This window comes from Chanos chanos, chromosome 6, assembly GCF_902362185.1.
Source record: "Chanos chanos chromosome 6, fChaCha1.1, whole genome shotgun sequence".
In the NCBI taxonomy this organism is placed as follows: Eukaryota; Metazoa; Chordata; class Actinopteri; order Gonorynchiformes; family Chanidae; genus Chanos; species Chanos chanos.
The window spans coordinates 12,994,558-13,008,980 of NC_044500.1; the positions used below are offsets into that span (position 1 = coordinate 12,994,558).

Consider the following 14,423-nt stretch of genomic DNA (forward strand, 5'->3'; position numbering starts at 1 on the left):
TCTCTCTCTCTCTCTCTGTCTCTCACTCACACACACACACACACACACAAACTCTCTGGCTCTTACTCTGTCTTTCCCCTCGTGTCCGGCCAACAGTGTAAACGCAGTGACCGCCGTAATTGTTTGCTTGCTATATTGATCTGCTGAAGTCCAAATGTCTGATTTTTTGGACGGATAGAGTACACAAACCTCCATACAGAGGGTAACAGTGCCAGAATGGAAATACAGTTGGAAGAGCACACACACACACACACACACACACACACACGATTTAATGAAGGTTAAGATAAAGAACGATAAGGTAAGTGCCGCACTAAAATCAGTATTTAAAAGAAACAGTTCTATAAAGCAGAGCCTGTCCAAAGAAGCTGTGAAATGGAGAGAATTTCACACGCCCCCACACTTTGACAGTTTAATCAAAGCAGTTATGAACTGCTCAGTCCTGTATACCATAGAGCCACTGCCGATCTGACAGGAAATTTAAAACAGATTCATTTTTCATTGAACTTGCATTATGGATTCGTTTTACATTTCATTTTTGAATGAGCCTATTTGGGATTGCACTCGCAGTCTCCTTCTCATCTTTGTGAACTGGGTGGCAGTGGGATCAGCTACATTAGCCTTGAGGGCAATGGGTTCTGGACTTTGATTGATTCTACACTTAGTAGAATATTCTAGAACAACTAAATGAGTTCCATGGCAAGGATTCGATTTAATCCCTGTCTTTGGAGGAAAGGGAGAGAAGAAGAGAACATCACAGCTGGTGAACAGAGACACACACACACACACTTCACACACACACACCCCACACACTTCACACACACACACACACACACCTCACACACACACACAAACGCATGAATGCACACCTCACACACGCACGCACGCATGCACGCACACAATCTCTGACCTCAAATTAAAAAAAGAGAAGGAAAAAAAAGAAGAAACTCAATTTCCTCTCGCAGAGGATGAATGATACATTACAATGAGGGGACAGATACATCTAAAAGGACCTTGGACTTTGTTAGACTCTATTATTGGCATTAGGGGAACATTAATGGAGACCAAAATTCTGACAGTTATGTATAATTCTGGGAGTATTCTTGAACCATCCTCTGAGCTGGATACAATGTCAGAATCATTCACCCAGACAGTGAATATCTCTTATATCAGCATGACCGACCAGATCTTGACACTGTAAAAGGCAGTGTGTGTTACAAGTGTAAATGAAAGGTCAGAACACGCTGAGTAAGTTATCTCATTCTGAAAAGAACAGTATGAGAATGGTGGTATGACGATTTGAGACAATCTGATGTGTGCTCTTTGATCATCACGGTTTCCACTCACTCAACTTTTTGACATCACTGCTGAATCTCGAACACCAGGAAAAGAAGGAAGGCAAAGACACAGAGGAGTCTGAGAAGCGTTCTCCGTGAAAACACAGTCTCATTAGACCTCTGGTGTACGTGTTCCTTAAGGGTTCTACTCTGAATCTCCAAAAACTGAACAATGCCTTTCAAAGTAAGAGTAGGAACATCAAACAGAATAGCGCAGCGGTGAGTTCGATAGCGACTGGAACGATATTAAAAATAAACCTACGGAACGCCACCGGAGCGATAACGAAGCCGTCGACGCTCTCTTTGTTTATTTCTTTACGTGGTGTAAAGACGTACCTGAGAGAGGAGAGAGCGAGAGAGAGAGAGAGAGATCCTCTTTATTGAGGAGAAAAATCTTAAGAGAGTCTGTGTGCAAATATATCGCCGCTCCCAGGCCTCAGCCGCCAGAAGCCTGTATTTTTTCCCAAACACGTGACGAGATTCAAGAATACATTTTTCTGAGATGTTATTTTAAGGCGCAGATTCTTCTTCATTAAAGACAGGATTCTGTTTGAGATTCGTGGACGAAAAAAGAAATGTACAGAGTCCGAATAATTGAAGACACCGAGTTGTTATTGCCTTAATTAGGTGGTAAAGAAGACAAGAAACAGAACAGTAGCCAGCTCTGTGACCTCAGTAACCCATGTAGGAGGACCAGAAATACTCATGTACTTAAAAGAAAGGCATATCAATTTGGTTTTGAAATCAATCTGTCCCTAAAGATAAGCTCTGAACCACCGCTTCTTTGCATAAGATAGATACAGAATCGTTGTCTGCTGACGTGAAACTAACATGGGTTCGAGGGAAAATATAATGAAACGTCTCATGTTTCGTTTCTTGCAGTTAGGACTTACACAGAACAAATCCAGCTCCGTCTTAACTGACACTAAATTGTCTAAGTATTACTCACACTAATACTTGCACGCACGCATGCACGCACACACGCACCCATGCGCGCACACACACACACACACACACACACACACACACACAAACACAGACCTTATGTTGTGCTATATGAGGCACAGAAAGGTTATGGGGATATTTCAAGGTCTGCTCTTTAAATCACGCTGTATTGATTCTTTAGCTGCTGTTGGCAGGGTTTTTATAGACATCTGGAGCTTTTTAAAAGGCCATTAAAACTAACAGGTGAGAGGAACAGAATTAGCCCTCAGTGAACCTGAACCTTTATGAGAAACGTACCAAGGAAAAGGGTGCCAGGGAAATCCCGGACAAAATCCCATAAAATTCTGCGGTCTGTTTTTCGCCTTTACATAACCTCTCACCATCATTCTAATAGACACGGCCCACCAACGAAAAAACCTCTCCATATCAGTCCATTTTATAAAAAGTATGGGCGTGTGGAAAAAAAAGTGTGGTTTGACATCTGGAACAGTGAGCTCAGTTGTTGTGAAAAGCACAGAGCCCAATGAGGGGCTTCACTGTACCTCTGTTCCACTGTCTCTGGAGAACGAGCAGACACGGCAGCTGTGCGCGGATAACGCAGGAATGCTAATGTGAGAGGGTGTGTCACGACATAGATACGCGCGAGCGAACGCGCACAAACTTACACACGAAGCCTCTCCGACAGAACGATATTCACACCCAAGGAAAACTACAACACCCTGAGAGAGGGAGAGAGAGAGAGGGGGGGGGGATCACAAGAAGTGACAGTTAACCAACCACTACTTCCTTTCAATCTATTTCTCCATCTCTCTTTCTCTGGCTTAAGCTCAACTAATCCAGTGCAGTCACCCCAGCACCTTTTTCTCTCTCTACCTGTCTCTCTCTCTCTAACACCCCCCCCATTCTTTACCTTAACTCAAGAACAGTCGCCTTTAACTTACCAGTAATTCACTTTTAACACTTAGATAGCGTAGATAATTGTTTTAAAGGACACTTGCAAGAGGCAAGTAGATCTCCTTTTCAAGAGGATGTTTATGTCATCTGATGTAAACTCTGTCCAATCATACATTACCTGTGAGTTTGTGAATCTAAACAGCTTCCAAAAGACTGACCAAGAGACAGCCTTGCTATTTAGCTCTCCTTGTATAGCACTCATATCAGTCTGAATCAACTGCACGCAGATCAGTCTGAACCAACTGCACTCAGATCAGTCTGAATCAGCTTCACTCAGATCAGTCTGAATCAAATACACTAAGATCAGCCTGAATCAACCGCACTCATATCATTCTGAATCAACCGCACTCATGTCATTCTGAATCAACTGCACTCAGATCAGTCTGAATCTACTACACTCAGATCAGTCTGAATCAACTGAACTCAGATCAGTCTGAACCAACCGCATTCAGATCAGTCTGAATCGAATGCACTCAGATCAGTCTGAATCAACTGCACTCAGATCAGTCTGAATCAACTGCACTCAGATCAGTCTGAATCAGCTGCACTCAAATGAGCCAGCATCCCTCTGTTCAAACTTGAGAGGAGAGAGAGCGACAGAGAGATGTCAGAACAGAAAGAAAGAGAGAGAAAGAGCGGGGGAACAAAGAAAAGAACATGAAATTGAGGTCTCTTCATCTCCTGACTCTTTGACTAATGGTCATTCTATTGAAATAAAAGCTTTTTTTTTTTTGCATGAAGGAAGTGAAAAGAGCAGGTCATACAAAGAAGAAGTGGTTTAGAGCTGGTTACAGCTTAAAAACATAATTATGCCCTTCATTATTTGTTCAAAGGAAAGAGGCTGTGTGTTTATAAAAAGAAAATCAAGCATTAATTTTATCATTAAGAATAACAAGAATATGTCTCCTCGCGCGTGAGCGTTCATGAAGCAATTTTCGAGAAAATGACACACAGTCTGTCTGTTCTGAGAGCATGCAAGTTTCATGACTCAAACACATTTCAGTGCTAAAAAAAAAGAACAGAAGGAAAGGTGCAATCAACCACTCAACAGGCAGGTAGTTGGCATAATGCATTCTAATTGAGGCTGATTTGCTGTGTGGCAGTTAGGGGCTGAAAACTAATGGTGTATTGAGGGGGTGGATGCGAGAGGCTCCGGACTGTGAAGGAGGGGCAATTTCCTCATAATCATGAAGCAGAAAAGATATTAGTTCAGGGAAGTGGAGAAAGAGAAAGAGAGAGAGAGACAGAGAGAGAGAGAGAGAGAGAGAGGAATCCATACGAAGATTATCCTATCTTTGGTATATTTTCCCAGCTTACAACAATCGTTCAATTATTTGAGGACAGTGATCCATCAATATTACCTTATTTCAATGAACCAGCTGTTCCTATTTACATAATGTGATCGGCTTTCATGTTATTTAATTGCATTTTCTTCTAATAACACGCTGGACTTGGATGGATGGAGTGAAAAGAAAGGAGAGGGGGGGGGGGGGGGGGTTTAGAATGATAGGATGCGGTTAAGAAGTGGATGGGGAGATGTAATAACTTTAAAACAATTCGGTTATGCATGACATAATCTGGAGTCTTTTGCAGGTTGTGGTATCATTATGTGTGTGTGTGTGTGTGTGTGTGTGTGTGTGCGTGTGTGTGAACTGGCAGGGATGTGAACAGGATCCAGTTTGAATGCAGAAGTGTGTTTGCATGGCAGTGAGACACAGGGACCGGATATTTCATGCCAATTAATATGCATGCAGGAAATGACTCATTTAATTTGGTCAGATTACTCCATTTGTTTGTGACAAGTGCAAAAAGCAAAAGAAAAAAGGAGAAAGTCTTGTGAAATTGCTAATGGGCAAATATTAAGTTATTGTTTCCTGTATTGTGATTTCTTGCTACCTCCAATAAGATAGTTTATTCCTTTAATAAGGAATAAAAACTTAACAGGAGATTGGGGTTTTTTTTTGCCTGTTAAGAGGCTGCTCCACTACCAATAAAGAACTGTTATTCCCCCCCCCCACCTCTCTCTCTCTCTCACACACACGCATACACACACACACACACGAATAAGTTGAAACTTCAGTGGCTGAGCAGAGGCTGAGGTGTGAGCAGTAAAAGGCCAGCATGGCCGTTCTGTGCCTGCGGCCCACTCAGGATCCCAGAGATAACAGGGCTGACTTATAACCCGTCAGAGAGAAAAAGGAAGAGGGATGGAGAGAGATTAAAGAGGGGAGGAGGAGAAGGACACAGTCGAGCAAATACATTGCCATTGCCACTGCCCCACAGAGAGAGAGAGAGAGAGAGAGAGAGAGAGAGAGATTGGTTTATGATAGACATTGTAGCCAGGAAGCACAATCATTTTTGGCAAAGCATAAAACCAAATGGGACTGGCAGGTATGTATATTGTGTTGAATGATGTTTAGTAAAACGACATTTTTGAAAACCCATCAGTTTCAGCGGATATTGCACACGTTGCAAATGGGTTGGGATATTATCAACGATACCGAGACATCATCCTAATGGAAACACTTGTTCAGTAAACAACATATGATTTATGCCAGATAATACACAGGAAATGATGGCTTTCACTCAACTGACAAAAGAAACAGTAAATACATACTATTACTACTACTACTGCTGCTACTCACTACTCTAGTCATGTAGAATCTACATGACTAGAATCTATATTTCCATGGATCTGTGCCAGAGAAATAACTGTGGGACCAGTAAGTCAAAGCATGACTGGTTGAGCAAATGTATGACTCTGAATTACTGGGAGCTTAGTTTTAAGAGTCTGACATGGTGGTGCTAGGAGAGATGGAAAAACAGGTGCAGAAAACATTCATCAAGTGGCTTTGTATTGCTTAGTTGAAGTGTAAATCCCCATTTGAAACAAAAGTCATGTTTTCCCCCCCCCCCTCAGAAAATATGAGCTCTTAGAACAGAGTCTTAGGGGAAACAGCTTGGTCTAAGTTTAAGCCAACAATAAATAAAACTGGATTTCCTCTCCAACACAACTGACATTTTTAACCACCATTCTAATGTGTATAATTAATATAAGACGGAATTTGGTATAAAATATACCAAAGAGCAGATCAGATCATGGCAAAAACAGATTATGGCAAAAACACACGCGCGTGCGCACGCACGCACACACACACACATACACACTCAAGCAGGTGAGAGAATTCAGTGTCACAGTACATAGTAGGATGCCAGCGTGTATCGAATTCCACCGGCGCATAATTAACTACGATGACATTTTACAGAGGATCCACTGATGTACGTTTCACAGCCCTGCTCCTGAAGCACAGAGGTCTACTCATTAAAACTCCACTTCTCCACCTTCAATGGCCCAGCTTAAACAGCCCACACGGCGGGAAACCAAAGTGTCCGTAGTTAAGGCGTTCCGTGCGTGTGTGGATGTGGTCTGGTGTGTATGTGTGTGTGTGTGTAAGAGAGCAAGAGCAAGAGAGAGAGAGAGAGAGAGACAGGGAAGTGTGACGGAAGGAGTCAGCGAACGGATCAATAAGGTATGTGCAGGCAGGTGGGCAGAAAGCACATTGCCAGGGTGAGTTACATCTCCCGCGTGGGCACTCTGAGGCCAAATCGATCCATGCATGTCGGAGTAGAGAGAGAGAGAGAGACAGAGAGAGTCAGAGCGAGAGAGTGCGTCTTATTGTAACCTTTCCATATCGATGTTTAACAAGAAACCTGTTCTGTCGACACAAAGCGCCAAATACACAGAAGAAGAGCAAGATGGACGATGTTTTTGTGTGTGTGCAGGCAACAGGGCTTAATGAGAGACAAAAGGAGATACAAAGCAGAGGAAAGGTAAAGCAAAAGACATATCGAGCACACAAAAAGAGACCATCCAGAGAGAGAGTAAAAGTGAATGAAAAGCAAAGAAGTAAAACAGAAAGAAAGAAAGAAAGAAAGAAAGAAAGAAAGAAAGAAAGAAAGAAAGGAAGAGTAAAATGAACAGATACATTTAGAGCTGGATAATGAAGACCACAAAATAAAAGCATCATCTACAGATAGCTCACCGTTGTCTAAAATTGGCTTCTAAATTTGGGCCAATCTTTTCAGTTCTCTGAACTGAATGAATTACCCAGGGGCTGATATTGACTGAGACCTTCTGATAGATGAATAGGAACTTACTCTCATCTGGGTTTGGTGCTGCAAGAATAGCGCTGTGTTTCCTCTTTACCTCCTCCACCTTCTCAGCGAGGGAGTCGATGAAGCCGCGGATTTCCTCCACCTGAGAGAGAGAGAGAGAGAGAGAGAGAGAGAGAGAGATTGGGGAGAGAGAGAGAGAGAAACTTGATGGTTAAGATCTTTTTAATGACCATGCAAACAAACAAAAAAAAAAATTGAAACAACATGGTTATGGCTGTACAAAAATACTAGGTGCAGTTGAAACTCAAACATCATTCTTCAATTTGTTCCATGTAGAAAAAAAAAATGAACCAAGCAAAAGGAAGAACAGAACAAAGCAAAGACTTCAGCCAATACACAGACACACAACTGCACATGCAATTAAGTCTACCAGTTTTACTAGTAATATACTATATATACTATCAATATACTCTTAATAAATATATGTAATATATAACGTTACAAAAAAGAGGCGAGGGGAGAAAAATTGAAAAAAACAAAACAAAACAAAGCTTGATCTGTCAGCACCCTCTCTAACAGATCACAAACATCTTTTAACTTTCCACACATTCACACCACAGGCAATAAAACCATTTCTAACAGGCGTACTCAGCGTGTCACCCGCCTGACAACGGGCTCTTAAAGATCAGTCACTTTTAAAGGTCAGTCACTTTGTTTTGGCACAGCCAAATAAGCAATTTTGCCTCCCACCCAACCAGAAGTATTCCCTAAACAACAGCTCACGAGACAAGGTCGTCTCAAAGGGGAAAGAAGGAGAGAGAGAGAGAAAGAGAGAGAGAGAGAGAGAGAGAGAGAGAGAGCGAGAGAGAGAGAGAGGCACCGATGCTTTTTATGACGATTGTTAAAATCAGTGTTCAATATAAGGACTCATATCCATGTGAAAATGGGCGTTTATTCGTTGCTGTTATGGCTAGACAGTTTTATATCACGAACAACTGCACAAATTCACTTGAAAGGTTCATCCCCCTTTTGATCCTCAAAGATCTCATCCAACCATCCGGTTACGAGCCATACACTAGACAAGAGCTTTTCATTACAGGATTTTTTTCTGTCAACCTGCTGGGCAGGAGAACTGCTATTCTCAAAAGACACTCAATTCAGCTTCATCAAGCACGTCTTTCAAAATGTCATGACGCGACTGTTTTCATTTAACAAAGACTGATTCACTTTGAATGTGAGTTTGGCTCCTGGTGCTTTGACTGAGTTGATTAAATGAGAGAGATGAGCTTTGCTATGAAGAGAGAGCCAACCGAATCAGTCAACCATTTCGAATTTAGAGAGCTCCACAAAACAGAGTGGAGCAGAGGAGAAGAGAAGAGAAGAGAAGAGAAGAGAAGAGAAGAGAAGAGAAGAGAAGAGAAGAGAAGAGAAGAGAAGAGAAGAGAAGAGAAGAGAAGAGAAGGTTCGGGTGGGCCTTGTAAAAAACTGAGAAACAGGTGACAGATGATCAGAGAAGATGTCGTCATTGCTGTCTCCTTGACTCTCTCTCATACATCTTCTTCTGGCATGTAGCCATGAAGCCATGCTGTCCTTGAAGGCTGCAACTCATCTCCATCCCTCCATCACTCATCTTAAATCACTCATTATCTCCTTAATAGCCAGCTAATTGGACGTGCATTTCAATACACTCAGAACTGGCTCCTTTCCAAAGGGATTTCTGCTGCTTTATCAAATTTCAAAGCTAATGTCTGCTGCTGTCAGTTGACAGTTGCTCTGTGGAAAATGCTCTGTGAACATTATAGCCTTAAACTGAATTGAATGTAAAAGAAGTACTGGGAGATGTGGAAACCCACATTGAATCTGTCTGAATGTGCATGTGTCTGTGCGTGTGTGTGTGTGTGTCTAACTACACACTGCCTTTCCCACACACTTATCTTTTCTGTCCACAAACCTGCAGCGAGACCCACACCCTCTCTCCACCTCTCCATTGATTAATCCTCTCCTTCTCTGTGCTGGATATCTTTCCGTCATACCATGTTCATCCTCTTCTTTCCCAGTGCTGCCACACATGCATTAGTCATTATTGATTCTCTCTGATCATGCCAATGCCTCCCAAAGCCTTGATATCTTAAGAGACTGAAGGATGCTGCTTAATCCTTGTTGAAATGGTTACGTCTGTCTCTATTGGTTTCTAGGAAAGCCACAAAAAACACCCAATGTGCCTATTGTCAATATTTATTTCCTTAAGTGTCTGGAAAATGTCCCAGTGGAATCAGAGTGTTCACTGCAAAGTTCACACCTAGCTTTTCTCCCGTATCTCCACCTTTCTAATCTCTAATCCCTCCCCTTTCCTCTTACCCCATTTTTCCTCTTTTTGTTCCTCTTTGGAGGTGTCTGTCTTCCTCTGAGGACACTGGTCTGGATATGTAAGCTTATTCATCCTAAAAATATTCTTTTTCACACAGGGGTTGTCAGGGAAAAAAAAACGTTAAGGTCTTTCCTCGAAGGTTATCAGGAGAACTTTCCGGAAAAGAGTTCTCAGAAAACCATTTCAGCTGGATGGTTCATTGTGACAACTGAATCACGGCTATGACTCACACCAATTTGGGGTCACGCTGCTCAACTTTTCTCAGTTCCGCGGCAGGACTGGCAGGGGTGGAGAGGGAAGGGCCTCTCTTAGACAAGAGAGAGAGAGGGAGAGACAGAGAGGGGGGGGGGGTGAAAGAGAGAGAGAGAGCGAGAGAGAGGAAGTGTTTCTAATCACAGGGTCTGTGACTTTAAGGAAATGAATCATCTCACAGAGGCAATAGGGAAAAGCTGGCACCAGGCTCCCAAGGCTACAAGGAGTGCCTGGTAAATCTGTAAAAGTTCTTTAAATTTGATTCACAGAGTATTAAAGGGGGGGTAGGGTTGAGTATCAGACCACATGAGTGACTATGTTACAAAGACAGATGTGACACAGCAGTATGTTGGCAGTTCTACGGTAGTTCTGATAGCACAGAAAGATGGATGTGGTAATGAAAAGGATACTGAGCTGTGTTAAAAAAAAAAAAAAATCTCTCATCTCTTGCAAGCAGTTTGCCTATGCTGGCAAACTGCTTTGCTTAAACCTAAAAAAAAAAAAAAAAAAAAAAAAAAATCAGAACGACAACAAATAAAAAAAAAAGACGAATTTATATACGAGACAGCAAATTAAGGAAACGGAGTGTCTTTAATGGCTCGACGCCTCAGGGCACAATCAAGAGATAAAGTCATCTCCTCAGAGAGTGGAGTGGAGATTCAGGTGACAGTTAAGGACATAAAGGTTACACGGGTCTGTCCTCATGGTGCCATTTTTTCCTGAAGCCCCCATTGAACCCTTAATGACAGCGACGGGCTCTCAGATGAGCGGGGGCTTAATTACATTCATGTCACTCCACTGTCTGTTTGTCTCTTTCTGACACATACTGGGTGTAAAAGTCTCTCAGAGAGAGAGAGAGAGAGAGAGAGAGAGAGAGAGAGAGAGAGAGAGCTGTAGATACAGCATGTGTACATGTGTAACACTCCCACGTATGAGGGGAAAGTGGGATTCAACACCACAGTTTCTAGAAGTGGAATATATATGTGGTTGTGTGTGTTTGTCTGTGTGTGTGCGCGCGTGTGTGTTTGTGTGTGTGTGTGAATGTGTGTGCGCAGGATTTATGCTGCTGCTGATGATAACGACAGAGATGAAGGCTGAGGGGCCATTCAAAGATGTGTGTGTCTAACCTCTCCAACACCTTTTTTATCAGCCAGGTACATTCGACGCAGCTCCAGTCAGCTCAAGGACAAATGCCACAGCCACAGAGGCAGGCTTCAGCAAAGCAGGGTGACATCCACAGTCATCCACTTAGACTTATTATTAATATGCTAACGCTACATACACAGGTCAAAACAATCTCACTGAAGTCTATTCTTATTTATATCATCTTCTAATGGAGAGTGTAAGCATTCCTTCTATACAGTGTTATACATCTATTATATGTCCTGGCAGATACGTCAGATATGCTAAAACACACTGTTATAACATGATATACAATAGCAACGGATTTCCACATTAAATATGCATCCAGATGCCTACTGTATGAGAGACCAGAGACTGGTGATTGTAGGAAGGCATCTGCTTTAGTAATTGAGAAATTTACCATTAGGGCTCTATTACACTTCCATTTGAACTGTGTCCAACAGGTAATACAGCGGCCTTTTATGACAAAGCGGGACGAGGCCATGCTAACAGACTGCGTGGAGATGACACTCCACAAGGAACCCCGTCCCAATCTGGCCCTCTCTCACAGCTGCCTCCATGTGACACACACCGTAAATGTCCCCTATTCAGTTGGAGTGTTGGGGGGTGTGTGTGTGGGGGGGGGGGGTACATCACCTGAAACAGTCATTTGTTTGTTGAAATAGTTTCTGGTACATATCCTAAAAGGGACTGTGGCATATTGTGGTTTGTACCTCTCTTACTCTCTCTCTCCACCTTTCTAAGACACTGACACATTAATCATCTGCTATTTGCCACAAAGCCACTTACCTTGGCTTGTGTCCTCCCCAGCATTTCTGTTGCTTCTTCATGTCCTCTGTCTTACTCTTCCCACACAACCCTACCCAGTGGACAAATGTGTGTATGCATGTAAATGTGTGTGTGTGTGTGTGTGTGTAACATGGTGTGTATTCACTTAATGACATGTTTACCCTGCCACTGTCTTGTCTTCCTGACATCACTCACTCGGTGTGAAATGGCAGGGGGCAGTCCGGTCAAACCACTCTACCTCCGTCTCTTTTCTCTTCTCCTTCCCTTTGATGGTCCTTTCATCTCTACCTGACTCACAATTACGGTCATCTTTCATTCTTTTTTCTCCCCCTCCTATCCACGCCAGATGTAATCTATATATAGTTTTTTTCCCCCACAGAAATCAGCTCCAAAAGGACTAATCTTTGATCGATCCGGATCGGATTTGAACATTTACCTTTTTTTTTTTTTACGTAAAAGTTTCTCTCTTGATACTTGAAGTGCAGTGAATGGTGAACGAATGTCACGAGAACAAAAAAAGAAAACCAAACCAAAAAAAAAAAAAAACTTCCACCTGCCTACAGAGGCAGATGGGCTGTATGTGAAAGCATCTGAATGGAGAACACCCAGAGAAAGGACCCATTAAAAACGCATTAAGGGAAGCGACTCAACTGCAGCGGAGCTCTGTGTGTCATGTTAATGCAACTTCATGCTATCTGAGGGATAATAAACGCTTAATGTCAGCTTTACAAAGAGAAAATACAAATTTGTGCCGTGTTGAAATGAAGAGGAAAGAGCTTCCAGACCAATAAAATATCGGGCGTCGGTCAATGAAACCGCAGCGGGGCTCTGAAGTTTGAATACACTGGATTTCGTCGTAAGTTATTAAGAAGTCTCCGTATTCAGTCAACTTATAAAGTTGCCAGTAAGTTGATGTCTGACCTGGGGATCAACATTTCAGACAGATGCTGGGATTTCTCTTCTCCAGAGCACCAGTAATGAGCCTGATCTCCTCTACCTACAAGATGTCACCTGTGATTCAGACTCACATCATCACGTCTTTTGAAGAGGGAAAATGAATACCTCGACCTGATTCAGAGTTTGGCCAGATTCCTTCTCCAGTAATTAACTGTCTGGCACTATAATGGGGAGCTCAGTTAGCGTCGGGGGCTGTTTAGAAAGAGTGAATTAAAACAAAGGGAGGAGGTGCAGCCCTCTTCAACCTAATGACGAAATAAAAAACACAACTTTGCCTCACATCCCCGAGCCTGACTTAAAGACACTGGTACCGTGGACTGATCTGTCTGAGCAAACCACGGATCAGTGATGTGAACACATGTATGTTGCCTCATTAGGTTGTATTGTGAGAAAGTTTGACAGCTGACCTGAGTTCAGTTTCTAAGTGGGACTTTTAAAGATTTCGGCTTAGTACCAGAACTTTGCAAGTATTCAAGTCTGTCTGACTGCTGTGATTGCATCCTTGAACAAAGCAGCTTAACTCAAATTTCTCCAAGTACGCAGTCTACTCTAGGCCTTAGTCTAGCACAGTGACCTTGAGAAAGAAATACCATGGTCAATGGCCATGCCTTGGCTAAGCAAAAGAACAAATGAAAAAAAAAATATTCAGAAGGACAGACATCTCAGCAATGTTTTATATGTCATCGAAAGCTGATGCTAACCCATGACTCTGTGGCTTTACATGTGACATAACACATATGTATCTAATGTGTGCATATCAAATAACACTGTGGCCTTTTTCTTCCATAGATGTTGAGGCATGCTTGCAATATAGTTATGTCTGGTATAAGGATAACTGATACTTGTGAACAAAAGTATAATAAGTAACTCTTCTGTTGTGAGAGAAATTTGTTAGCAGACTTATCAGACTTACAATGTGAACTATTTACTTATAACAACTTCAGTAAAGTCTCTTTCTCTCCCTCTCTCTCTCTCTTTCTATGTTTTTTTTTTCTTTCTCTCAGGTGCACATGTAGCTCTGGGTGATAAAAGAGGTTGCTATGTTTTCTGTGTGTTTTCACCGTATCCAGAGGGTTATCTATAACACTCTCCATATACAGAAGCTAATAATAACTGTTGTCTGTAACACTCCTCTCCAAAAAGATATGTTGGTAGACTCATGGAATGCCAACATCCCAGAAACCTACGTGAGAAGTGTAGCAACAGATGGTTTGTGTTGAGGTGGAGAGAAAATGTGCGAGTGTGTGTGTGTGTGTGTGTGCGTGTGTGTGTGTGTGTGTAAAGGGTACTTTGACATGACAGTTGGATTCACTGACACTCTAATTTGGAAGTCTCAGACTGATTGAGCGAAGAGAGGCGAGTCTCTCCAAATGAGCCATGATCAAAGACGGAGACGAGCTTAAAGACGATCACCTCTCACTCCCTACTCAACACAATACTGCCTGAACACATCCCACTCAGCACAACGCTGCTTGGACGCAACCAGACATGGAGTCTGCCCTCTTTATCATTATATTAGCATATATAATCGTGTTAGATGTGAACACACACACACACACACA

General features: G+C 42.4%; 1 protein-coding gene across 4 annotated transcripts in view; it reads right to left on the bottom strand.

The window, feature by feature from the left end:
* stx1a (syntaxin 1A (brain)) overlaps nucleotides 1-14,423 on the bottom strand; it is a 60,005-nt gene that overhangs the window by 30,663 nt on the left and 14,919 nt on the right. For all 4 annotated transcript variants that reach the window (XR_004025395.1, XM_030778589.1, XM_030778590.1 and 1 more), the window contains exon 3: nucleotides 7,395-7,494. Coding sequence is in view for 3 of the 4 variants with exons in the window: in XM_030778589.1 (XP_030634449.1) it covers nucleotides 7,395-7,494 (100 nt within the window). In the remaining variant the exon portion in view is untranslated. The remainder of the gene's footprint in view (nucleotides 1-7,394; nucleotides 7,495-14,423) is intronic.